The sequence below is a fragment of the Lissotriton helveticus genome, chromosome 9, assembly GCF_964261635.1.
Source record: "Lissotriton helveticus chromosome 9, aLisHel1.1, whole genome shotgun sequence".
Lineage (NCBI taxonomy): Eukaryota > Metazoa > Chordata > Amphibia > Caudata > Salamandridae > Lissotriton > Lissotriton helveticus.
Genome location: NC_136070.1, coordinates 690,316,640 through 690,343,534, shown reverse-complemented (window position 1 = coordinate 690,343,534; position 26,895 = coordinate 690,316,640). Strand labels below are relative to the sequence as shown.

Here is a 26,895-nt window from a genome sequence, read left to right as displayed (position 1 = left end):
TCCCAAATCTGGACCGACGCAGATAGCACCTTACTGCGACCTTACCCAGCAGCGCCTCGCCTATCCTCATTCCCGACGACACATAGCCGGTCGGCATCCTCCAACGCCAAGACCGGCGCTGATGGAGCCGTATGGCTCCATGCTGTTTTTTCTGCTCTATCCTGAAGGGTTGGGAATGGAGGAAGTCCATGTCTTGATGTTGCGGGATTTCTTACACCCTTTGTTCACTTGTATGGACAATGTAATAATTCGCCATACAATACAGATACTTCAACAAGTGAACAAAGGGTGTAAGACACTACTGTAGATATTATAAGAACTGAGACAGTAGTAACCAGGTTACCTCATATGATGTGATTTAAATTATGTGTATGTTATTCACAAAAACTAATTTGATCAAGTTTACTTAAATTAAATTTATGATAAAAAGGAGCATTTTAAAAAAAAGCTTGTCTCGTATCCAAAATTGTGTGTTCACATCTGTGACAACGTTTAAATAATAAGTGTTAAAGTGAATGATTCCTCAAGGATCATCTTCTATGTTATGTATTTGAGTAAAGCGATACAAAAGGGGATGATGGACGGAGCGCTTGAGCAAATCAAACACTCACCCCCAGTCAACTGATCTGGGTTTAATCCATCACCATTCTTTAGCTCACTCGGCCACCACAGTTCAGACATGGCTATATGCAAATCAGTCCGATCCTGTGCTCTACATTCTGTCCATCAACTGTGTTTTTTGCAATTTTCACCCCGAGTGGGCTGGGTATGCTCAGACGTGAGTCCCAGGCTCTCCACACCACTGGAGTCAAGCTATCCAGGCTGAATGAAGGCTGATAGCCAGAAACCGGTCCTTGGATGCTTGATTCCGGTCTGGGAAAGACATGGCTTGGTAGTTCGGACTGGACTGTTCCCATGAGGCACAGGGTCAGAGCTGATTTGCATATAGCCAGTGTCTAACCCAGGGTGGTGTGGAGTGCAAAAAAACGATGGATTTAGGCCCAGATCCTTGTACTGGGGTGAATGTATGACATTGCTCTACATTCTGTCCATCAACTGTGTTTTTTGCAATGTATTTGAGTAAAGGCACACCTAATAGATGGACGAAAAGGTAGTATAACCCCGTGTGCGAAGAGGACTACCTCCCAGTGTATTGCCCAGACTAAATGTGTGAACACTGATTATTGGAAACAAATTTGGGTAACAGTACCGCAGATTTTTTGGTAACACAAGTCTGGTTACCTGTGTCTGTGTGTTTGTTATTTCGTTTCTTGTTGTATAAGTGTTAGTGTTGTAACTGTCAAGATATATGTATTTGTATGTGTATTCTTTGTCAAAACATCTACGTAAATAATGATTTAATAATAATTTTTCAAAGATTGCCTCTGTGGTATGTGTATTCGTGGAATGAGCTCTTCATATACTGTAATAGGACTCTGGACTATTGATAGGGAAATGTGAGTCCCCTATGAACAAGTAAAGAGAGATATTAGTTCCTCCATGCCATTATTTCCGTATTGTATATACCATCTACTCCTCCAGCGCAAAACCTTCCTACACCGATCCCCCAGGATCACTCTCGGCGAGTAGGTGGCAGAATACACCATCATCTCCACCACTCGCAAAACATTACATCAGACAGGTGGGTGTTCCAAATTGTCCGAAGGGGCTACTCCCTCCCCTTCGAGACTGGCATTTTCAGTTTGGGTTGCTCTCCTTTGGCCTCACCAGCGCCCCTTGGGTGTTCACAAAGGTGATGGCGGTGGTCGCAGCCCAAATGTGGAGATCAGGGGTTCCAGTCTTCCTCTATCTTGCCGATTGGTTTTAAAGCGGCTCGCCCCAGGCAGTTGTCTCCCACCTCCATGCTACGGTGAACCTCCTGCATTTGCTGGGGTTCACTATCAACATGCCGAAGTCACAACTGACTCCCTCTCAGACGCTCCTTTTCATTGGGGCAGTTCTAGGCACGGTGCAGTTTCGGGCCTATCCTCCTGAACGGCGAGTCCAAGAGATTCAGGCTATGAAACCAATGTTTCAGCCTCTCTCTTGGATTTCGGTGAGAATGACTCTGAGGCTGTTGGACCTCATGGCTTCCTGCATCCTGCTAGTGACCCATGCAAGATGGCACATGTGGGCTCTGCAGTGGGACCTGAAGTTTCAATGAGCACAGCATCAAGGGAATCTCACCGACCTGGTTCATATTTCAGAGGGCACTGCGTACGACCTGCATTGGTGGCTAATGAACCGCGATTAGTTAAAGGGCAGACCCCTCACCCTTCCCTACCCAGATCTAACAGTAGTGACTAATGCGTCCCTTCTGGGATGGGTTGGCCATCTGGGGGAGGTGGAGATCAGAGGACTCTGGTCTCTGGTGGAAGCTAAGCTCCATATTAATCTGTTGGAGCTTCGGGCAATCCAGCTGGCACTAAAAGCCTTCTTCCCGTCAATAAAGGGAAGGCTCATACAGATGTTCACAAACAACACTATTAACAAACAGGGTGGGGTGGTGTTGTGGACTCTTTGTCAAGAGGTCCAGCATCTCTGGACTTGTCTGGGACATCAGGGCATTTCCCTGGTGGTTCAATACCTGTTCGGTTCGCTGAACGGCAGGGTGGATGAGCTCAGCTGAAGGTGCCTTGCGGATCATGATTGGCTTCTCCATCCGGAGGTGGCACAAGGTCTCTTTCAGCAGTGGGGAAAGCCTTGGTTAGATCTGCTTGCCTCAGAAGAGAACGCGGAATGTCGGCTGTTTTGTGCGTTGGCGTTTCCAAGGCGGCACTCGCTCAGCTACGCTTTTCGTAGGGAGTGGAGCTCAGGCCTCCTATACGCCTTTCCGCCCATACCACTTCCGACCAGAGAGCTCAAGAAGATCAGGAAAGACCAGGCACAAGTTATTCTGGTGTCTCCGGTCTGGGCACAGAGACTTCGGCATCCAGAACTCCTAGACATGAGCATTGATCCTCAGGCTGCCTCTTCGGGAGGATCTTTTGTCGCAGCAGCAGGGGAGGGTTCTCCACCCGAACCTGTTGACTCTCCACCTTCTTGCACGGAGATAGAGCAGCGACAGTTGACAGCTTTTGACCTCCCTCCCAAAGTCTGTGAGGTTATTCTGGCAGCCAGGCATCCCTCCACAAAATCGGAATATCCCTGCCAATTGAACAGGTTTTGTAAATATTGTACAGGCAGGTCTACTGACCCCCTTATCTGCTCACTTATCTCAAGTCCTTCTGTCTATTCTTTCCTTGGCCCAGCAGGGCTCTGCCATGGGCACCTTGAAGGGCTACCTTTCGGCCCTTTTTTCTTTTCTTCGCCTACCAGATCAGCCCTCTTCATTCAAATCTCCTATAGTGCATAGGCTTTTGAAGGAGTTAACACAGTGGTTCCAAAACTGTGCGCTGTGGCTCCCTGGGGAGTCATCAACCCCAGCCAGGGGAGCAGCGCACCAAGCACTTTAATGCATTTAATGTTGAAGGGTCGGTTGGCTTCATTTAAACTAATTAGACTAAAACGCATGCTGTTGATGATTTGTAAATGACATGCCTAAAACTGTAAACGTAGTGCTTAATTGATGGCACGTTGAGGGAGTTGACCTCCATATTTCACTTGATCCCCACATTCCAACACTTCCAAAGTAAGCAGAAGATGCCCGTTTAATTTTGTTAGACTTGTTAATAGTTTTTTTTTTCAAAATGCATTTTACACTAATGCAAGTTATCAGGAAAGTACAGTTGCCCAGTCTATTAAACACACTAAGTATTATTAAGTATTGGCATTTGTATTTGAATCATAGGTACTTTCAGTACACATTTCTTTCAGTACACAGGCATTTCTAGACAGGTCTGCTATCTCCTTGTGCACAGGGAAGTAAAACACCATGTACAGCATAATGCCAACATTTGGAAGTAAGAAAGAGGAACGTTTAAAAAATAAACCTGAGAAATGTATTTTACTTGCATTGATTTTGAGGCAATTTCAGGGGGCAGAAAGCAAAAATAAAGCTGATGTGGTTTAAAAAATGGTGAGTCACCCTGCAGAGACAGGTGTTTGCCACTGGATTCAAGCAAGCCTGGCTGAAGACGGCTGAAATGCCAGAAACCGGTCCTAGGAAGCTTGTTTCCGGTCCAGGGAAGGCATGGCTTGGCAGTTCGGGCTGGACTGTTCCCATGAGGCACAGGGTCAGACTGATTTGCATATGGCCATTTCTGAACTGGGGTGGCAGAGTGGGTTAAAGAACGGTGATGGATTAAACCCAGATCTTTTGACTGTGTGTGAGTGTTTGATTGGTTCAGATGCTCCATCCATCACCACTCACTTTTGTACTGAGACAGGTGTGTTGGCACGTTTGACATGGGTAGATATGGAAGTGCATGCAAATATTCTTCAAGCGCACAAACACTTTGCAATGGGGCCTACGTGCATAGGGGTGCTATCTAGCAGTGTAAGTGGGATAAAAGGTTTGAGAGGGTACTCTAAAAAAAGGCATGGGCATAGAAGTGTAACTCTGAATATTTGATTAGAGGCACCGCCTTAGTAATACATAACACCCTGCGTATATGATTTTAATACCTTCATCAACTTCATGCAAATTATTTCCATGAAGAAAAATGTAAGTACTCCTGAGGCCGGGCTTACATCCACCTCACCCTCCGAAAAAGTAACAGTGGGGAGCCACGGGCAATGGCCAATGGGTCAAGGGAGCCACGGGTCTAAATAGTTTGGGAACCACTGCAGTAGGCTACTGGTATCTACACTATGTCTAAGGAGGGCTCAGCGTTTCACTTCTGCTTTGCTTTCTTGTAGCCCCTTTCTTCTGCTTTGTTGGTTAAGCTAGTCTCAGCTAATCGCTAAGATGACTGGGGAGGTAATGGGTCTCACAGTGGTTCAGGTTTGTCTAGAAATTACCTTGGATTACATTGCCTAATATACATTTTTATGCCCCCCTTAATACTCACTTTTTTCATCTTTCTCGACCATCACAAAATCATGGATCCAGGCAACCGGACTCCCTTTTCTTCTTTGGCAATGCCCTTTTTTCCCCTTGTATGGATATTCTTCTTCACTAGATAATCCACCTGTATGACGAGAACAAGATAGGTAAATTCAAGAATTGAAAGCTTTATAAGATAACCTCTTCATAAACATAACATAACATGCGTATTTGGAAAGAGCACGTTCACCCGTATGCATCTTGGCGCAGAATTTCAGAAGTTTTATTTCATGGAGTCCCATTAAGTGTCCAATGCCACAATGCGTAGTTGCAGTAGACTTTACTGTAATAAGACCATCCCCCTGATAGCCCATCATCAAGGCTCTACCATGTTCCTCTATGTGGACATAACTTAATACATACATTTCTTGAGCCTTAAAAAAGGATGCAGTTTTAAATTTACTTTTTTTTTTTATAATCAACTTTATTGTTTTTTAAAGAACAAATCACAAAATACATTGGCAGCGAAATCAAGCACATTATTTGGCTAAAATACATTTGAAAGAGAGACGACAGAGACTTGTAGGGCACTCTTTGGGATGAATAAAAACACTTGCTTATGGGTATTCTTGTGCAAGACGCACACGCGCCCCTTAGGGCAGTAGATTGAACCATTTGCCCCATATCTTACCAAAAAGCTTTGGGCAGCCCCGGGCCTCAAAGCGGGGCTCCTCCTGAGTTCCACACCAATCCACTCCCCGTCTCCATTTCCGTATAGTAGGGGGTTTGGCCTGAGACCAGAGTGCTGCTATATCGCGCTTCGCCACCGCCACCACTATTCCTAGGAAACGCTTATCGGCCCGAGAGCCATCAAGGCCATCAAACACACCCAAGACCAAGCGTAGTGGGTCGTGAGGAACCGTTAACCCCAGGGTCTGTGTGAGCTCCAGTTACAACCCTGCCAAGAATGGCGCAAGGACAGGGCATTGCCAAATCATGTGGTAGAAGTCCGAAGGGGTGTGATTGCATCGCGTGCAGATCGGCGAGGGACGCATATGGGCGCTGTGTAGGCACGCAGGAGTAAGGTAAGCCGTATGGAGGTAATAGAGTTGGACTAGACACAACTTGGAGGAGGTCGTCAAGGTCTTGAGAGCGTCTCTCCAGTCCACGTCCTCCAGAGGCCCCAACCAACCCTCCCAGTGGGCACGTAGCAAGTCTAGGGATGCGGGTACATTGTTCACAAGGGAGTGGTAAATCTGTGACACCCCCCCTTTACCCAGGTTCCCCATCATCACTTGAGCCACAAGGGGGCTGAATTCCGGGAAGGAGGTGGGAGAAGGAATATGTACTCTGAGGGCATACCTTAGCTGTAGGCATTTATAAAATTGGGAGGAATGGAGGGAATAGCGCTGCTGTAAATCTGCAAAGTATCTGATGTGGTCCCCAACCCAGACGTCTCCTAACAGCGAGTTCCCGATGTGGTTCCACCGAAGTAAGTCCCGGAGAGACGGGGTCTCTTCCAGCCAAACACCACTCCACAACGGCATCTGCCTGGTGAGTTTCCAGTCCCATTTCGTGTGGCGCAAGGCTGTGCGCCAGGCCAAGAGCACCGTCCGGGTGACGGGGGGAAGGACCTGCGGTTTGGGATCCCCATACAGGTAGGCCTGGAGTTGTGGAAAGTTCAATGATCGGAGTTCCACCCAGTACGCCGGGTCGGACCAGCCGCCTGCGAACCAGTCCTGGATCATGATGAGTTTTGTGGCCAGGTAGTAGAGGTGGAGGTTGGTTACCCCCATAAACCCATCGTAGGGAGGTATGCGGCAGTGTGTCAGGGACAGGGCGTGTCTTCTGCCCCCCCACAGAAATCGGGTAACGGTACTGTCAATTTCATGAAACCAGCTCCCTGGGAGGTGAAGGGTAATATTTTGTAAGATATATAAAAAACGGGGGAGAACCATCATTTTAAAAAGGGCACTTCTGCCAAGGGGGTTGAGAGGGAGGGATTGCCATTTCCTGAGGTCCACCTTGGCCTTGGTAACCAAGGGCATAATGTTCAGGGCCCATTCGAGTTCTGGAAGGAGGGCGACCTACACCCCCAAGTACTTTAATGACTGCCTGCGCAGGGGAATAGTCGTTTGCCAGTCAAAGCAAGCCCGGGATGGGTGGAGCGGAACCAGTGTGGATTTCGCCGGGTTGAGCCGGAGCCCGGAGACCCGTTCGAAGGCCGAGATGGCGTCCAAGCACCTTGGGCCGGAGCTCTCGGGGTCCGCCAGGAAAAGGAGGACGTCGTCGACATATAGGGCAATCTTATCGACCTGATACGGGTCCCAAGCCCATCCTCAGATGTGGGGGTCCTGATGTACGAGGGGCTCTATCGCTAACACAAATAAGAGCGGCGAGAGCGGGCAGCCCTGGCGAGTGCCCCTCTGAGTGGGGAAAGTCTCTGAAAGCTGTAAATTTACTTTTAAAGAAGGAAACTACAAAAAGAAAATAAATTCTTGCCCATGACTAAAATGAGGAAAAACGTCGGAAACATCAAGTCAAGTTTAATAAAAAGTGAATTCAAGAAGGAGTAAAGGTGAATAGGTGGGCTGGGTACTGAGGTTTCCAACCTTCAGAGTGCGCAAAGAAAGCAGGAAAAATCACATTCATGGTAGGAGAAAGGTCATATGGAAAATTGTGGTTGGTTAAAAGAGAATTTGATGCTGTCATTGGTTTGATTATGCACGAAGATGTAGAGGCTGACATGATAATGGTAGCAGGTGGATGGATGGTGTAGAGTTGGGTACAGCAGGGTGGGTTGTCATAATTCCTGCCATATCTTCTGGAGATCGCCTTTCATCAATAGATCTCCAAGATGCATACTGCAATGTTCCGATCCTGGAGGGTCATCAATGTTTTCTGAAATTCCAAACACCAAAAGGACATTTCTAGATTCAGACCCTTCCATTCCATTTGACTTGATGTCAGCTCCTCATGTATTTACAAAGGTGCTTGCCCCACTGATTGCAATAATACAAAAGAAGGCATACAAATCCACCCATACAACTGGTTCATTAATTCCTCATCCCCCCAACAGACAGAACAAGACACTTTACATGTGTGTATGCTCCTGAAAGGCCACAGCTGGACATTAACAAAGAAAAATAATGTTTACAGCCAAGTCATCATCTCAAGTTCATAGGAACACTGTTCAGCTCATCCACTGGAAAGGTTTTCCTACCTACTCATTTCATCCTAAAGCTGCAGAATTGCCTCCCCTCCCTCCAAGGGATAACAACAGCTCAAGTCAATCTTTCTCTTTAATTTCAAGAAGAGATGGCTGCATTGGTGTTTGTGGCCTCTGGGCAAGGTTACATATTGGATTCCTCATTCGCCTGTTCTTGCTTATTGGAATCCTGAATCACTGACAAGCGCTAAACTTAATTTTCACCTGCATTATGCCCCATCGCTGTGGAACAAACCATTTCATATAGACAATCTAGTGACAATCTAGTTAGCGAACAGACATGAAGGTCCCCCTGAAAAGTAGAATAACTTATCGGAAATCGCCTTCTGCCCCATGGTTTTCACAAGACCTTAGGGAATTAAGAAAAAATGCAGGGAACAAGAACAGATATGGAAAATGCAGTATAAGCAAGAGGATAGAAACAATATAAAACTCTTTATAAACGAATATATAAAGCAGATGAAAGTATCTAAAACAAATTTCTTCTCAGATAAAATAAAAACAGCTAGCACCTCCTCTAGGGAGCTATTTAGAGCAGTGAGAGTCCTCTCAACCTAGTCAAGAATGTTGTGGCCAAGTAGCCAGTTTCTTCTTTAGTAAAGTCAAGACCATTTTTCAAGACTTCTAATGTCAACCCACCAGTCAAGGTCATATTCCAGTTACTATCCAGGATAATAACATTTCAGACCAAAATTGCTCTGTTTCTTCTCCGTTTTTATCCTCATTTTCTCATCTTACAGTAGAACAAACTGCTTCCCTTTTAAAAACAAGTCAGGATCTCCGAATGATCCCTGTCTATGAAGGTACTCTATCCTGTCTCAAATACAATTGCTGACTACCTTACCAGCATCATTAATAAGATACTGGATTAAGGTTATTTCCCAACAACATGCAAAAAAGCATCCATTCTACCGTTGACTAAAAATGATCTCTTGATTTCTCCGATGTAAAATACTATAGGACCATCTCTCGCCTACCGTTTCTGACAAAAATATTGGAGAAAGCGACGTATACAGAGGATATTTCTTTTCTGGACTGTAATAAGCTTTTTTGATTCAACTCAACACGGTTTTATGCCAAGACATAGCACAGAGTCAGCCCTTTTGGCAGCTACAGAAAAGATCAGATCTATAGTTGATAAAGGAGATTATTATACATATTGCCCTCATTAGACACAGTGAACCACCTTGCACTAATTAATCGCCTTGAGAAAATAGGCAGAAAAGGAGTGGCTCTCAAACTGATCTCATCCTTTACCAATAGAGAGCAAGCAGTGTTGCTCGAAGGATACACCTGCACTTCATTTTAAACTTTCCTGTGGGGTCCCGCAAGGGTCCTCTTTAAGACCAACTCTTTTTAATTCATACGTCACCCCACTTATTCAGTTGATCAGAGCATATGGTTTTTCAGTCTGTTCATATGCAGATGATGCCCAGTTAGTGGTGGCAGTCTCATCTAATCTAGAAAGAGTAGCTTTGCAGTTCTGAACATGCATGAGCAGAATTGCGCAGTGGATGCAACTGAACTCTCCTAAGCTTAACTCCGATAAAACAGAGGTGCTAATATTTGGCAACAACAGTATCTTCTGGAGTACTGCCTGGTGGCCATCTAACCTTGGTTCGCTGCCAATTCCAGTGAAGAAAGCCCTTATCTGGGTATAATTTTTGACGACAGATTAACCTTCACCGAACATTCAAATCAAGTGACCTCCTCATACTTCTTTATGTTGAAACCCTTAAAAAATGTTTTAACATTTTTACCAATAGATCACAGGAAAGCAGTAATCATTGCCTTGGTAATATCACAAATGTATTATTGCAATGCATTATTTGTAGGCTGCTAAGTATGTCTTCTCAATAAACTTCAGATTCTGCATAATGTGTCAGCAAGAGTTTTTTTTTAAGAGAAACTCTGTTTATTTAGACCATAGTCTTTAAACACAATGGGAACCAGAATAATAATGACAATATAGTTCTTTCACAAATACATTACCAAAAATACACTTAATAAAAGATGCAACACCCACATCCTATTCACAATAACACCAACATACAATCACAAATCAATACAATCTTTTTAAAATGTATAAATTAATCTAAACATTTGTATTTTTTATTTTTTTATATAAGAGGGAAAAGGGAAGACTAAAAGCAGAATTAAATTCACTACCCCGCCTTCAATTTCTCCCTTCCGAAGCTTTTTATGGCTTTCATATATTTTCCCAGAGCAATGGCCACATCAAGATTTGGCATTTCTGTGAGTAAGACTACTGCTTGGGGGCCTGACCTTATTTCGTATTTTAAAAAGATTGACATAAGAACAATTTCCGCAAGGTTAGAACCGAGATGCAATAAACCAATATGTGCAAAATATAATTTCTAGTTCCTAACCCACATTTACATATTCCATCTGGCTTTATCATTTCTGCTTTTATTTTTTCCTCCATCAGCCAGGGATTGATACCGATTCGTACTATTAGAATTTCACACCTTCGCCCTTGATTAGGCAGGGTGTCCAAGTATGAGTACCAAGCTTCGTTTACCCATGAGTTTCTTATACATTGTACCGATTTTTTCAAACTCAGGTATTCTAAATCCATCTTCCTTGAATATTCCTGACCTTAGAGCCTTGAGACTCCTAGTACAATCTACTTCCAGTGAATGCTATGATAGTCTCACCTTTAAGTGCTCGTTAATATCAGGAGTTTTCTTCTAACTTCCTTAACCGATTTTAGGCTACTAAATTGTGAGACCTTCTGAACTCCACCTGGGTCCTGGCGTTTCCAAAATCTTAACAGCGACATTTTGATCTGAATGCTCCATGCTATTGTACCTAACTTCATTCTAATATCCTGAATCATTGTGGACCTCGGTAGTGACAGTAACATTTTTAAAATCTTCCCTTCTTCTTTGTCCCACTCGTATTTACCACTTAGGTAGAGAGCATCTGCCCCATACAATACTTGCAGAGGTATCGTTGCTTCATATGCCTTTAACATAGGTTTATGGGACATGTCTCCGTATTCTTTATTACATTTTTTCGGCTCGCAGATTGATGAGAAGGCGTTTGCTTTTTGGGCTTCTAGGTGGGTATACCACTTTAGAGCACTGTCGAACCAGAGACCCAAGTATCTGTATTCCTTTACAATCTCCAGTTTCTTTTGTCCTAAAAGCCAACTGAAATTCTTATCTCTTTTCCCAAAACATAACATGTTTGTTTTTTCCATATTTACAACTAAAATTTTTGCCTCACAATAGTCTTTAAAAGCGTTTAATTTCCTTTGGAGCCCTACCTCCGTTTGATCAAGTATCACTAGGTCGTCTGCATATAGAAGGCATGACACTTTATTACCACTCATTCTGGGGCTTGCACTTCTTTCCACGTCTAGTGCTGCAGGTAGATCGTCTAGGAATATGGCAAAGAGCAGAGGGGCCAATACGCACCCCTGTCTAAGGCCATTCCTTACAGCTTTTTTCCAAATCAGTGACCCTTGCATGTCTCTAATTACTTGGGCCCAATTTCCTCTATGTAATTCCTTTAAAATAGCCAATATACCCTCCGGTATTCCATACTTTGTCAAGGCCTCCCATAAACAATTGCAATCCACTGAGTCAAACTCTGCCCGAAAGTCGACAAAACAACAGTACATTTTCCCCTTTTGCTCTATCGACTTCCGGGCCAGAGGGCGAAACAGTGATCTATGGTGGTGTGTCCTTCTTTAAATCCACCCTGTTCTACCAGCAAGATTGAACACTGCTCCACCCAATCTTTTAGCTTACCTAATATTATTGTTGCAAAGATATTTTCCCCGATATCTAACAAATGAATTAGTCTGTAATTCTTTGGGGAGCGCATATCGCCTTTCTTGTTCACCGGCCTAATTATTGCTCCCTTCCAATTTTGGGGATCTTCCCAGTTTCTAAAATGACTAGAAACATATGCGAGAAGAATTCTGCCCACTAGTTCAGCTGTGACTTTATTATCAGGGCTGGGAGGTTATCAGGTCCTGCTGCTCTAGTTAACTTCAACATTTTTATTGTGTTTGTCACGTTTAAGACTTAGAATTATGGTTTAAGATCTTCTACTAGATCACTCCACTCCCGTGGCTCCCCCTCTTCAATTTCTCTGCCCGGGCTATACAATTCCAGCAGATATTCCTTCCATGCAGCTTCTTCCACTACACAGTTCATTGAGGTCACCGGAAGTTCTGCTGCTGATTGTATCAGCTTCCAGCACTGGTGTGTGTTCTTTGTTTCAATTGTCTCCAGCAATTTTCCCCAGCAGCTTTCTTTATAGGCCCTTTTCGTGCTACGAATTAACATATTATATTCTCTCTTTAACTTAATGAGCTTATCGGCCCTATCCTGTTCGTATTTTACACTGAGTATGCGTGCTTCTCTCCTTATCGCCCTCTTTTTTTTAAAACAATCCTTAGAGAACCACTTTCCTTCTCTAGTTGGTGCATTTTATTGACACTTTGCATTCTTTGTGTCATTTATAAGTTCTACATGAAGACTTTGGACCACTTGTTACATTTTTTCTACATACCAAGCCAAACTCAGCCCTCTCGCCCTTCCCAGGTCAATCATCTGTTGCAACGTTGCCAACCTTACTATATATTCTTCTGTTAACCTTGTTGTAATACGCCTGGGGTAGTCCACAAGTTGTTCAAGTACATTATCGCAGGGATTCAGGAAAAGATCTGAGAGCTCTAACTCCATGAGGTTATGGTCACTCCCTTTTCTATGGCAGATCCGAAATCCTTTAGCTAATACAAAGTTCCAGGCTGGCATGAAAACGTAATCTATTGGGCAATTTTGTATGCCCAATTTAAAAGTTTTTTGCGCAGGGCAGTTTAAAGCTGTCCTACCATTTAAACAGAAGAGACTTTTAGACCCCAAATAATTTCCTAAGTTTGTATCATGAGTTGTAGAGATACACTCTGGGAAAATCGCTTGATTTATATCATAAGCCTCCAATATTTCTGAATACCAACAATCTAATTTCTTTGGGTTTCATTTGTGGTTAAAATCCCCCATCAATAAAATGATATCCGTGGAATACTTTTCACATATTAAGTCCATATCATCTTTACAATGTCCCATTTCTACACCATATTTCTCCTGGCTTCCCCATTGCATATACACATTTAAAAGCATCACCTTTTCATACTTTTTATCAGCAATCATTAGGCATATTCTGCATGCAAGCAACCATTTACATTTTACAGTAACTTGGATCACATTCTTCACTATTCTGGTAGATAACAGTGTCATGATACCACCCGCGGGACGCCCAAACCTTTGTTTCTTTGCCGGGCGATGGAGTTGGCGGAAGCTATCAAATATTGGGGTCTTGCCGCATAGCCAGGTTTCTTGAATACAAAAGATATCAGTACTTTTTGCTAACTCCTTGATTTTTTCATGTTTTGTTTGATCTCCCAGACCGTTTATATTCCATGAAAAAATCTTAATGCTATGCGGCGTCCCCATTACCTATTGAACATCATCAAGGTAACCTTCTTCTCCAGACTCCTCAATATATCTCTGGGAGGGGCATGAGGGCCTAGTCCCATGACTCCAGTTCCCCAAAAATTTCTCAACATCAGAGTTGTTGACTACTATCTTGAGATTTCTCATTCCTACTCCTGCTTCTTCCTCTATTAACCTCACCCGTCTCCTCCCTAACCCTGCATGGCACCTTAAGAAGTCTTTTCCTTGCGGCTCATTACCTTCAACATCTACTTCTTCTTCGGGTACTATCCGTATACCTTTCTTTAGTACCTCTCTCTCCGCCTTCTCTATTGCTATTTTGACCAGGTCTGAATAAACGAATACCCTGGTAAACTCCTTCCCTTCATTATTTAGTTTAAAACCCACCTGCGGCAAGTCTTTTGTCCCAATACCTTTCAGTTTTGGGCACTGGGCAAATGATTGCAGAAGTTGTGACCTATTTAGGGATGAGCTCTTCCTCGTTTTCTTCCCTCCCTTTCCCGTTTGTATCAATTCGAAGTATAGCCACTTATTCCCTGCGACCTCCTTTCTTACCTCAGTAAGAGCCATATATGGCTGGCAACTATACCTTCTGGTTCCTTACTCGATTTTATTACAAAGCTATGGCCTCACTCCATGATAAGGGATGTTACTGGAGTTTTTAGCAACAGTAGGTACTGTATATCTGTATTCTCCTTTAGAGTTAGCTTTCTAATAGGATGCACCTTTTTTACTTGCTTCTTTGGAACCTTTTTTACCTCTTTCCTCTTTACTTCTCTTGGGGATTTAATGGGCATTAGTATTGGCTCTTGATCGGCTAATCTTAAACTTGCCTCAGTGATCCTGCTTCTTTTCACTAGCCTGCCTTTATCCTTTTTTTGTACCCTTCTTCCTGCTTGTCTCCCAAGGTTAAGTAACCCATATCTAGAATAATCACCACTTCTTTTTACCATCATCTGCCATTTCGAGATGTAAACCTCGTGAATGGCCTTTGGTGGTTCTATAGTCGCAGGCTCCGCCTCGACCAGGGCTTGGGGCTGAGGATCTGGCACAGATCTCAACATAGATGGCATTTGTCCCCTGATACCTTGTAACTCTCCCTCTATCCTAGATAGGTGCGTTTTTTATGTTTTTAAGATATCATTATTTAGCATTGTGACTTCTAAAAGCCCTTGAAGAGTTTTTTGTAGCATTAGCATCAATTCCAACATTGAAGAGGCTGGCGTTGCAGAGATTTCTAGGTTCAGCTCTGAGGTTTGATTACGTCCGTCATTTTCTGTTAACGCCGAAGTCTGGTTGCCATACTGTACTTGGCTTTTGTTTCCTTTCGGCATTATTCCTGTGCCCGATACATCCTCCCCTTCTGTCCTTAAGTCCTCACTGTTACAGTCCGGAAAGTCCTGGACCAAGCCCTGAGAGAACATCCCTCGCCAGCATGAGGACAGCCGTGGAGACATTAATAAATCCTTTTGGCATAATAAAGACTGAAAGGATTGATTTGCCAAAATTACCGACTCCATTGTATGCTCATTAAAAATTAATGAGGTATTCCCATTCCACTGTTCAGCCTCTACGTCCTCTGTGACTGGTCGCTTTGCTGGTGAGAATACCTTTTTAAAATGTTTTCCCACAAAATCTTTTAACGGATTTGAGGCACCTTCTTCCACTTAACGTTGCCTCCTTGTTTCCTTTTCCTTTTTTCTTTGTTCCTTTCTTTACTCTTGTCCCTGGGCTCTCCATACTTTCTCCCGAGACTCTCTCAGGGATCTCTTTGCGTCTGCTTTTGTTCCAGGGTACTTTTATTCTTCCTGGTGGCCATTACTGGTGCCTTTACGCAATAAAGAAACCTCTCTGGGTCCATATTAAGTAGCCCACCCCTATTACTAACCCCCTGATTCAATATTAGACCTTAAAAACAGTCCAAGCGATCTACAGCTTTCACACTTATCTCTGTTGTGCTTTCCAGCTGTATACTCGTGGCCGTACCCGTGCCCTTGCCCTTCCTGCGCTGATAGTTCTCCTCCGCCGAGTCTAATTACTTGTGTTTGCCTTCCTAACACGTTACACAATACACGATACCATTTGCCTTCTTAATTCTGGTTATTTCCGGATATTTCCTCAGATACCGGTGTGGCTCAATTTCATCACCCTTCCGCTTTTAGAAGGCTATTAGAGTGGCTCTGCAGTCATTCTTAGCCAAGCCGAGCTTCAAGCTGATTTTCAGCATTTCCGCGTTGTCCTCTTTTCTGCGTCTGAGACCAAACTCCGTCGGCTCACCTGCAGCACTGCGTCACGTCGGCCCTTTGTGTGAGAGCACAGGGCGTATCCACGGGGCTACGGAACCACGGGAAGCACGAGTCACTGCAATACGCACAACAGAGTTAACTAACCTAGAATAGGTTAGGCAGCATGAGTTCTGTTGAACCTACAAAAATTCTGTTCAGTCTCCAATTCCATGAGGAAACTTCACTGGCTCCCAATCAGGGAGCGTATCAAATTCAAAGCGCTTTGTTGGGTTCACAAGGGACTACATCAAGATGGCCCATTTTTGTAGCAGGACAATTTTATTGGTACACCCCCATATCTTACCATATAGTACTGCCAACAAAGTACAAGTACCCAGAATAAGAAAAGCCCACTGGAGTGGGATAAGCGTTACCTACACAGCAGCAACATGGTGGAATTAACTGCCAGAACATCTACGAGCTTAATCAAACATCTTTCCATTTAGTAAGGACATAAAAAAATGGCTTTTTTCTTTAGAACAAAGGGCCTGTATGCCTTAAAAGTCTGGAATCTGTGTTTGTATTTGATTATTGACAATGCTCAGAGTTCTTGCCAAGATGCCTATTTTGGTATAAGCGCACTTTACAAGTTCTTTACCATAACATTCCTTAGTGACAGCGGCACATCAGATCTGTGTGGGCAGAGATGCTTTTTAGCCCTAAAAGCCAGCTACATAACAGGAAATGACAAGGTATTAGCAGACACACTGAGCAAACCCTTACTACAGTTCTCAAAATACTCCCTGAATAGGAATCTATTTTCGCCGATATGTCTCGGGTTCGGACTCCTGGAGGCCCAGGCTCCTGGAAGTTGCCCTTTTTTGTGGGCTGTTCCAATCCAAACTGCCCGTTTTCTTTTTCAAGGGAAGGAATCTTCAGGAACTCTGGGTGGATGCCGTGATATCTACCTGGCCCTGAAAACTGCTCTTTGCCTTTCCTCTTTTTCCCCTTCACCGATTACTCTTGAGAATCATGCGGGGGAGAACTTATATAATTCTAGTTGCCCCAGCTTGGCCCAAGATGAAGTGGTTTCCCCTTCTCAGTAGCATGTCAGTATGTAAGGAATGGTATCTTTCCCTCTCTCAGTCTCCTCTTCAATGGCCATTCTTACTTGTGCAGATGTCTAAATCTAGCAGTATAGCTTCTGTTAGGCGTGGTTTATGTACATTGGACCTGTCACATGAGGTAACAATTTCAATTAGAACTCAAATATGCCCTCAACATTACTTTCTTGCAACCACCTTTGAAACTCAATTGTGTAAGTGGTGTTCTAAGAACCTACAGTATCATTTAGAGCCAGGTGCGCTGTACTTCTCTTCACAAGGGCAGTGGAGGAATGTACTCAGCTGCCTGGCAGAGTCAAGTCAAGTCAAATGATCTTTATTCGGATATATAAAAAACATCCATAAAAGTACATGTAAATGCAACAATCATCAGATAAAACAATCGAACAGTCCTTAGGCAACTAAAAAATGACAAAGTTGGTCATGTGCTGTAAACTTACATAAAATACAGATATCCAGGCGAAATAATGGTTTTACAATGAATGTACGAAGTAAATAGGCTGGGATGCGCAACAATAAAAACAATGGGCAGCACAAAGCAGTACTGTGTGCAAAAGAACAACCACTAGTGCAAATAAGCAATGTGCAAACTGTACGAGCGATTTAGTGCCAAACAGGTCAGACAATATTCAAAGTAGCTCGAGAGCGAATGGCAGCTTTAAGAAAGCAACTTACTCTGAAGATTACTTCGTCAGAGCTTAGCATCAATAAATCTCTAAAAGCTAAATTAAATTCAATCAAAGCATTCTTTCTAAAATACGGGGTTAAATAGTGTTTGGTGTATTTTGCATAGAAACCACAAAAGAGCGTAAAATGTAACGAGCTTTGTTTTCCGCCTAGGGTACAAGGGCAGCTTGAGTTTTCCAAATTTTTGTTAAAACCTAACGGGAAGCACAGTAAATTTTTAATACTCCCATCCCTAAACCAAAACAGCAGGCTCCTATTCCATTTACCCAGTTTTTTGCGCAGATAGCCCTGGGGCATATCGTACGGCCTGCCCCGTGGTTCCGGAAGGGAAATATACCTGATTATACTTGGTTTTACAAACTCGCTCCTTTCCCTCTCTTTACTATACAAATCGTAAAGATCCCTTTTTACTAAGTTCTTGTGCGTGCAATAAATAGTTTGGGGAGAAGTGAATAGATTCCCCTGCTCCACACTTGCTAGGCTTTGTTCCACAGCCCTGAACCATGGTATGTGGTTGGCCCGATCACATTTTAAGCAGTCCAAGATAATATCGCGGGTCAAAGAGGCAGCTGGATTCAGCCATATTTTCAGCCAGAACAGGGCAGGTCTAGATCTTATAAAGTCCACTACGTAGGGGAGATTCAATTCCCTGTGGCACACGTATGTTGGGGCTGAAATGACCCCCCCCAGAGCAAAATCTATTCTCTTCGGACTGTATGTTAGTACAGTTCTAATAACCCCACACCTCAGCACCGTAGGTTCCTGTAGGTAAACATTGAGTTTTATAGATTTGTAACAGTGGAATGATAACCTCTGAGTGTTTAGGTTGGCGAAGGGAGATTATAGAATTTATCGTTTTGCCCAATGTATTCCTCCCCTGGGCAACGTGAGGCTGCCATGATCCTGAATCGGAAAACAACAGGCCCAAATATGGGAAAGTGCGGGTGCTTTTTAAAACATTATTCCCTGACAAGATCTGATTGACTTTATGCTTTTTTGGGCCACAGGTCATTCAAAATGATTTATTAAAATTAGTGCATAGGCCAAGATCTGCCATATACGCGACGAATCCTGATATTAAAATGCGCAATGCATGGAGCCTCTGGCCTCTTGGGTGCGCATTGACGCACAGATACGGGGCTTTGAGTGGGGTGGGGACCTCACCGATAGAATTGCGTTATACGCAGACGACGTCCTATTCTTTCTTACAGATTTACACAAGTTCGGGGCCCCGAGTCTTGGACATTATGCGTATTTTTGGGGAGGTATAGGGCCTTCGTTTAAACCCACGCAAGTCCACTCTGTCGGTGTTGGGTGGTGGGGCTGCAGCGGGTCCCTGGGCGTCAGCCTTGCAGGTGGCGGCCGGTGGTTTAAAATATCTGGGGGTGTTCCTCTCGGAATCCGTAGATATTGCTTGGGAACGGAACATAGTGCCAGTATGGGAAAGGGTCCAGACGGATGTGAAAACGTGGTCCCGGATGCCCCTAACCATTTTTGGTAGGTCTTTGATATTCAAAATGGTGGCGCTCCTGTATCAGCTGCAAAGCTACCCTCATCCAATTAACCCCCGGTGGTTTCGACAGGTCAACTCCGTTCTGGGCCGTTTCCTGTGGGCTGGAGGTGCTGCCAGGGTAGCGCTGCGAACATGCTTCCTGTCTACGTACTGTGGAGGTTTAGCCACGTCAGACCTCTTATCCTATTATCAGGCCTCCCAGTTGCTGGTACTCAATGAATGGTGGTATGGAGACAGGGGAGACCCGGCATATGCCTTGGAGCGCTTGCTGATGGGGAATAACACCCTCCATACGATTCTGTACTCGGCTAGGCTACGGCGGGCGCTACCGGGTGCTACGCGAGTTGTCTTTGAGGTGTGGAGACAGGCACTGCGTCGCATGGGCTGGTGGGGTAGATTAACGGCGGAAACTCCGTTATGGCACAATGGGCGACTACCCGCGCTGGCTACATTGACGGGATTTGATGGCTGGGATGCAATTGGGATCTCATCGTTGGGCCACGTAATGACCGGGGTCACCCTCAAATCGTTCCAGGAGCTCAGTACGGAGTTCCACATGCCCAAGACCCAATTATTCCGATACCTTCAATTTCGCCATGCGTTAGCACCTAGCCTCACAAACCTGGAGTCACTCCCGGAATTTAGCCCAATTGAAGCGAAGGTATTCATGGGAGACCTTGGAGATAAGAAGGTGTCCCGAATTTATCAAACACTGGTTACTCACTGCTCAACCACCCTACTTTCACTTAAGGAGGCCTGGGAGGAAGATGTTGGTCCCCTAGATGAAGATGATTGGAGGGAGGCCCTGGAGTCCCCGCGAGGGGCCGCCATCGCCATACGGCTCAGGCTCATTCAATTCAAGTACTTACACAGGGCATACTACACCCGAGAGAGGCTGTGGAAGGCGGGACTGATGGGGTCTCCGGAGTGTCTGCGCTGCGGGGCCTGTATGGGTACGCTACTGCATACAGTGTGGTCGTGTGCTGGATTGGTCAGATTTTGGAGGGGTGTTTGGAGTTGCTTGTCAGAGGTATTGGGATGGGATCTTCCCCGCACTCCTCGATTGGGGCTGCTCCATGTATTGGAGGGAGTCGGTGGAAATATATATAAACGCCATCTATTGTTGTTGGGGCTTGTGGTGGCCAAAAGGGACCTAGCGCGAGCGTGGAAGGGAGAGCGTGCACCCCCCCTGTGTGCGTGGAAGGCTGGATTAGATTACTTCATGGGACTGGAACGCCGGTGTTTGAGGCGAGAGGATGCCCCCGGAAGCACTTTAAGATCTGGAAGGGATGGGCGGAGTATAGGGGATTGATACTGGACCCCCCAAGGGAACAGGAGGAAGAAATACAGGTAGAAGATGTGGTACAGGCCTAGGCGGTGCGTCATATCTACCACGAAACGACCAAGTACAGATTGTCTGGTATACTCACGTGCAAGGGGTTAGGGAGGGATAAGGGGTGGGTAGCAGGGGGGTTGGGTGGTTGAGGTTGGTGGGTGGAGGAGGGGGAGGGGGGGGGGTTCCGATATTTGTCTTTTCTTGTATGGAATATGCATTACGGATAAAAACGTGTCATGATGCTTGGTGGTGATCTCCTGAATGTGGGGAGCCACATATTTCTTTTTGCTTACCTGCTCAATAAAATTTTGTTGTGAAATTAGGACTGCATCGTCCGCATAAGGGAGTGCAGGAAGTGGTTTGTCATTTATATGCGGGACATCACTGGTTAGTTTACACACTGAACTACTTAATTCATTTATATACAGAATAAAAAGAAGGAGGGCCAGGACACAGCCCTGTCTGACCCCCCTGCCAATTAAAATATCATCTGAGACTTCACCATCATTATTTATTCGAACGCGGGCTCTCAAATCACGATGTAGGTGAGCTAAAAAATAAACCAGGGATTCGTCTAAACCATAATTTAACAACACTGACCATAAACGGGAGCGGTTAACAAAATCAAAAGCAGAACTTAAATCCATAAACCCTAAATACAAAGGGGATTTTTTGGCGATGGTGTATTTGGCCATTATTAGATTCAAGTTTAAGCATTGCTCCACAGTTCCTACGTTACTTCTGAAGCCTAGCTGACAGGGATGCAGAATAACATTTTCTTCAGCCCAGGTTCTAATCTTTTTAAAGATAACCCTACCCAATATCTTTAGGGTGTTATCAATTAGGGATATCGGGCGATAGCACCCAGGATCGAGTCTGTCGCCTTTTTTAAAAATAGGCACAATGGTGCTATTTGACCATGTTGCTGGTACTGAGGTATGTGATAAGTTACTGATTTAATTTGGTCCATTAATGAGATGTTTGGTGGTGTAAGAGGGTACACAGTTTCCGAGGAGTAGTGTGGTGCCGCATAGATTTTTGAAAAATGGTCCACCCACACGTCCCCTACTATATTACAATTTATTGGGGTAATATTAGAACCCATTGATCTTAGCTTCTTGACCTCGCTCCAAAACCCAGCGACATCTCTCAACGCCGCCGTGCGCACAAGGGAATCCCAGTGGTCTTTTAGTAACTCTGCAGATCTTATTTTTAGAGCGCGCTTATAACTTAACCTCAGTCTCCTCACCAGAGAATGGTCCCGAGGTTCAGCTGTGAAGCAGCCCTGAGTTCCCGGTTTGCCTTGGAGCATGAGGTGTCGAACCACCTTGGGTTTTTATTGTTGTAGGCTGTTGCTTTTTTGGAGGTCTCATTTTTTATGGCCTTACATAGCCCCGTAAAGGCCTCAACAATGTCATGTTCGGGGCTATCAGTAGATAGACAGACAGACACTAATAAGGGGTGCATTTTGATGATACGAGCTAGAACCCCCTTATCGTCTATCCCCTTCCAAACAACCCTAAGTTTATCTGTGGTGGCCACCAAATTTTTTGCCCCAATTTCACTGCGATTCCCCTGTTTTTTAATAGATTTAAGACTAGTTAAAATAGGGTAATGATCGCTGTATGTGGCAGTGACAACCTCGGCCTTTAATAAGAGGTCCCCTAACAGGGAGGATATGAATACATAATCTATTGTAGTAGCGCTCCCACGCCCAACATAGGTGACCTCAGGTCCATTATTCACAGTAATATTTGCCTGCTCCATCACATTGACTAGGTCATGTATGGCTAAGTGGTTGAGCAGTTCTTCACCTCTTCTGCAGCTAGGGGTTCTTGGATGGATGTGTGAGTTAAAATCTCCTCCTAAGCAGATACCATCAAGTTTACCATATTTTTGTCCATCAGTAATTTCATCAATAAAATCGAACAATCTTATAAAATTAATATTGGGCTGACTTATAAAATCATTGTTGTAAAAATTAATTAAGCATAGTTTTATCCTGCTGGTATATAACAGAGCCTGGAAACTCATGTCATTGGTCTGCAACGGTTCGATTTTAGCTCCTGCTGTAATCTTGACCCAGATAGATAGGCCCCCGCTAGGTCGACCCATGGCCGGGATGGGTACAATTTGGTTATAACAACTATATCCTTTGTGCAACAGGGAGCTGGTACACCAGGTTTCCTGAAGCATTAAGATATCGAAGTTAGAAATCCAATCTATCCAATCCCTGATTTTTGTCTTTGCTTTGAGTCCGGCGATGTTCCAACTCAGAATAGTCAGATCATCAGATGGTATAGGGGTAGTGGTAGGGGTGGTGGTAGTGCTTGGCTGGGCAGGTGTTATAAGGTTAAAAGACGACTCCCGCCCTCTAGGCCCATTAGGCACCGTTACAGTAGAATAAATTGATGGTTCTACCACAGGGCCCAATGTATTCTGGTAGTCGCTAGCTACTATATCAGAAGGGATAGCTGGTGGTCAGTCCAAAGTGCCTCGCTCAGAGAGTACACTGTACCTATTATAAAGGGCAATGAGGGAGGTGCTGGGCTAAACGGTCTTTGAGGGGGGCCTATAAAAGTAACCCAGTGGCAATGGGGTTACAACGGATGGAGGGGCAGGGTAGATATTATTGCTGCTGAGTATAAATTTGACTGTACCAGGGTACCTGAAATTGATTACAATGCAGTCCCCATTGATGTTTTTAAATAGGGGACCAACCCAACTCACCCGGCGGGCTGTCAAGATTTCATTTGAGATATCTCGGCCTACCCCTTTGTGTTTTGCCATCCAGCCAATGCATTTGTTGTGCAGTTGGACCCAAGACTCGCCTTGTCCCTCACTGAGTGGTGGTACGCCTGCTAAGATTAAAACGTAAGGGCAGGCGTCAGGGGGCAGGTGAAGGACAGGCCCCTGATGTGTTATAGGCTTAGTTACAGCAGTTTGTCCCTTGTCTGTTCCAGAGTTTGTTGGTGCCCCTGGTTTCGTGATAGTTAAAGTGGGGCCACCCGGAGGGGTATTACTGACCTCAGTGATAGGACAGGAGGGCCCAGATACTACTGCCGGGGTATGGTGTGGTATCATTGTAGGTTGGGTTATCCCTGCGATGTTGCCCCTAGCTACAGTGTTAGGTGTTGGTAAGCTACTGATAATATTGTTAGACCCCCCCACCCTGAATTACCTTACTAGCAGACTCCAAAACTTTCAGTAATCGATCACCCCTCATTAAGTCAAGACTAATCACCCCTTTCCTTTTTGCATCTTCCTTTTTTACAAGGTTTTCCAGTCTATCAAGTCTTTTAAAAATAGTATTAAACTGTTTGATCATTTGACTTTCCATTTGTTTAAAAATTGTATCAACAATAGTCTCAATAAGATTCCCATTAGGCTTCAGTTGAGTGGTGCATTCAATTATAGGCTCAGTCTGTGTGCAGGCAGAGTTATGACCTTCTTTTCGAGGGGTTGAGGGAGTTGCTAAGGGAGCCCCCTCAACAAGTTGTACAAGCTCATTAGTATCGGTATCGCTGTCTCCCCTTGATGGTTTTTGGGAACCTTTAGACCACATACTCTGTGGGGTCGGCTGGCTCTTGTTGCGAGGGGGTTGTTTCCTCTTGTTTACTGTTGGTTTTGAGGGGCCTCTTTTCCTTTTCTCACCAACAGTCATGTTGCACGTGGGCAGAGATGAAATTGCAGCTTTAGCAACAGGATCGGGTTGGGAGTCAATGATGATAGTAGGGCTACTACCCCCAGGCAACATTACCGGCGGATTAGCAGGTGGGTTGGTTTCATGACTGTAACCACGGGAAAAAGCGGCAACGCATTACTTGGACTTACTTGCGTAGGCTCTTGACGTATATTTGTAAGTCCCATTGACATTCTCCTCTCAGTGTTGGCAATTTCGATCGCAACCATATTAAATGCATTTTCCAACAGGCTTTCAAAGGTAGGCGTTGCAGCCGAAAATCCCTCAGGTGCTTGAGTGATGGTACTCGTATTTCGTTTCCCCATACTTAATGTTTTAAGGGCTCACCTTTTATGGCGATTCGGGGGGTGGCCGGCACCCCGACCACTGGTGACCTCTGAGGGCCTCAGAGGGCCCGCCCTTTGCCCGGGCTTAGCCCCGGGCGCTCCCACGACGCTGGTGCTGTCGGTGGTTTTGAAGGCGCCTCCGGGCGCTCCGACGACACTTCCGGTTCCCGTGCTGGGGCACCTGGGAGATGAAGTCTCCCTCCGCTCGGCGGCCGCATTGGTGACTGCAGCGGCGGGACGGAGACAGGGCAAGCAACAAGACCTCAGGCAGCTATGGCACGGTAAGGGCAGAAGGTCCCTTGCCCGGCAGACTACAGCTTGCCATATCTAATAATCTCCACCTGCCTGGAGGCAGCATCATGCCACCTCTTTTGAAGGCACTGAAAGTTTGCTGAGCAGTCGTCATGTTTCACACGGATGCTCAGCATATGTTATTTTTTCTGCTTCGGATGGCCAGGCTTTTCCTGGTTGGTGTAAGGTTTTGGTGGCTCAGCCAGTGGGACTCTGCCTCGGAAAAATGACTGTCCATCTGACTGTAAATACAGCAGGCAGACCCTCACTTTGGTGCACAGGGTACGCCACAACATTTGGATAAGTAACCTATCCACCAAACTCTAAACAACGTCAATAGTTCACATTTCTTGTAATCATGACATTTTTACACTTTATTAAAAATTGTTTCACTATGAGCCTTGGTGCTCCTTTTCTGAGGTGTCAGTAAGCAGCCTATTGGGCTTTTGTTCACCATAGGGAGGAACAGATACCATGCTTTCCTTGGCAGCATACCTCCAACATAGTTGGGTGGGGGTTGGTGTCAGTACTACCTCTGTTGGCCACCAGGTGGAGACCCACAGTGAAGTGCACTTCCCGAAGATCCATATTTTGGTCTTGTTGGTGTTCAGGTTCAGATAGTTGGTCTTCATCCAGTGGGTAATTTCAGTCATGCAGGCATTAAACGTGATCCATGTACCAGGTGTTTTGTCTGTGAAAGAGAGAATGAGTTGTGGTTTATCTTGCTGGTAGAGGACATATTGTGACATATTGTGAGAGCTGAAGATGCTGGCTAGATGGATAACATGTGTTGAAGAGGGTCGAGCTCAGGGAGAATTCTAGCTGAACAGACAGGAAGGAGCCGTTCCATCGCAGGGCGTGCATTTGGATTCTGATGTAATTTAGGTGCTGGATGGGTGGTAGACTGTGTCAAACACTGCGGAGAGGTCCACGAGGATAAGGGCTGCTGTGTCGCCTTTGTTCTTGCTGCCTATTGAGCAACAAATACAGTTTGCAACCTTGATGCTTCGCATTTAAGGCCATATATGGGCTTGGCCCTACCTTTGCTGCTAAGAGAGTCCAAAAACATGTTCCTTCACGGAATCTTTAATCTTCCACTGCTAACCTGTTGAAAATATAGAGATTTAAAATGCTCGAATTTGGTGGTCGTAAATTTTCTAGCCTTGTTTCAGTAGAGTGGAACTCTCTACCTCTATATATGCACTCCAACTCTTGTTGCATTGTGAGAAAGTGGATTACTAGTTGGTGTGGAAGTGAGTTCTCACCAAGTAATAATGTCACAACTCCAATACTCGTACTATAATTTAGCACTGTAAGAAAGTGGATTATTAGTTGGTGCGAATGTGAGTTCTCACCAAGTTATAATGTCACAACTCTGTACTGGATCCAGTTAGGTCTCAATAATTTAAACTGAGCAGATAGGTTTAACTTAGGAAAAATGTGTCAACCATTTATCATTAACAAAAGTTATAAAGTAGACAACACAAAATAATTGAAATCACACTTCAATTTATGAAACTAAAGTTACATTTAAAGAGCAAATAGACACCAAAATGACAAAAATCTGACATAGGATATTTTTTTGAAGTTTTACATCAAAATATTGCCAAAAACAAAGTTAAGTGACAACCGTGGTCATCTGGTTGCGCTTGACTGGTACTTGAGCGAGAGTTAAGGCCAACCTCAATGAAGCACATGTTGGATACAGAATCCTAGTACATACAAAGCAGAATATTAACTTCTGATTTAATCTCTGAAAGAGAAGTTGAAAATCTTCATCGGCCAAAGGCAGCAGGCTGTGGCGGGGATCGGTTCCACTAAGCCAGATAGCCTTCGGACGAAGTCCCTGTGAAGCTGTTGATTTTTTGGCAGGAAAGCTTAGAGTCAGAGAAATTCAGAATTCATGCCCAAGGAAGGTCCCCCACTGACCGAATACGTTGGATGCCTTCGCACAGTGAAGATTTCCACCTTTAGACATAGTCACTTTTTTGAAGCGTGGAGTCCTCCTGGGGGCAAGACTGCAAACTGTAGCCAAATAGGGC

The 26,895-nt window shown here is 44.7% G+C and overlaps 1 protein-coding gene across 3 annotated transcripts in view; it reads right to left on the bottom strand.

Moving 5' to 3' along the window:
• CTSW (cathepsin W) overlaps positions 1-26,895 on the bottom strand; it is a 1,136,802-nt gene that overhangs the window by 119,107 nt on the left and 990,800 nt on the right. For all 3 annotated transcript variants that reach the window (XM_078660783.1, XM_078660784.1, XM_078660782.1), the window contains one exon: positions 4,953-5,072. In XM_078660783.1, the coding sequence (XP_078516909.1) occupies positions 4,953-5,072 (120 nt within the window). The remainder of the gene's footprint in view (positions 1-4,952; positions 5,073-26,895) is intronic.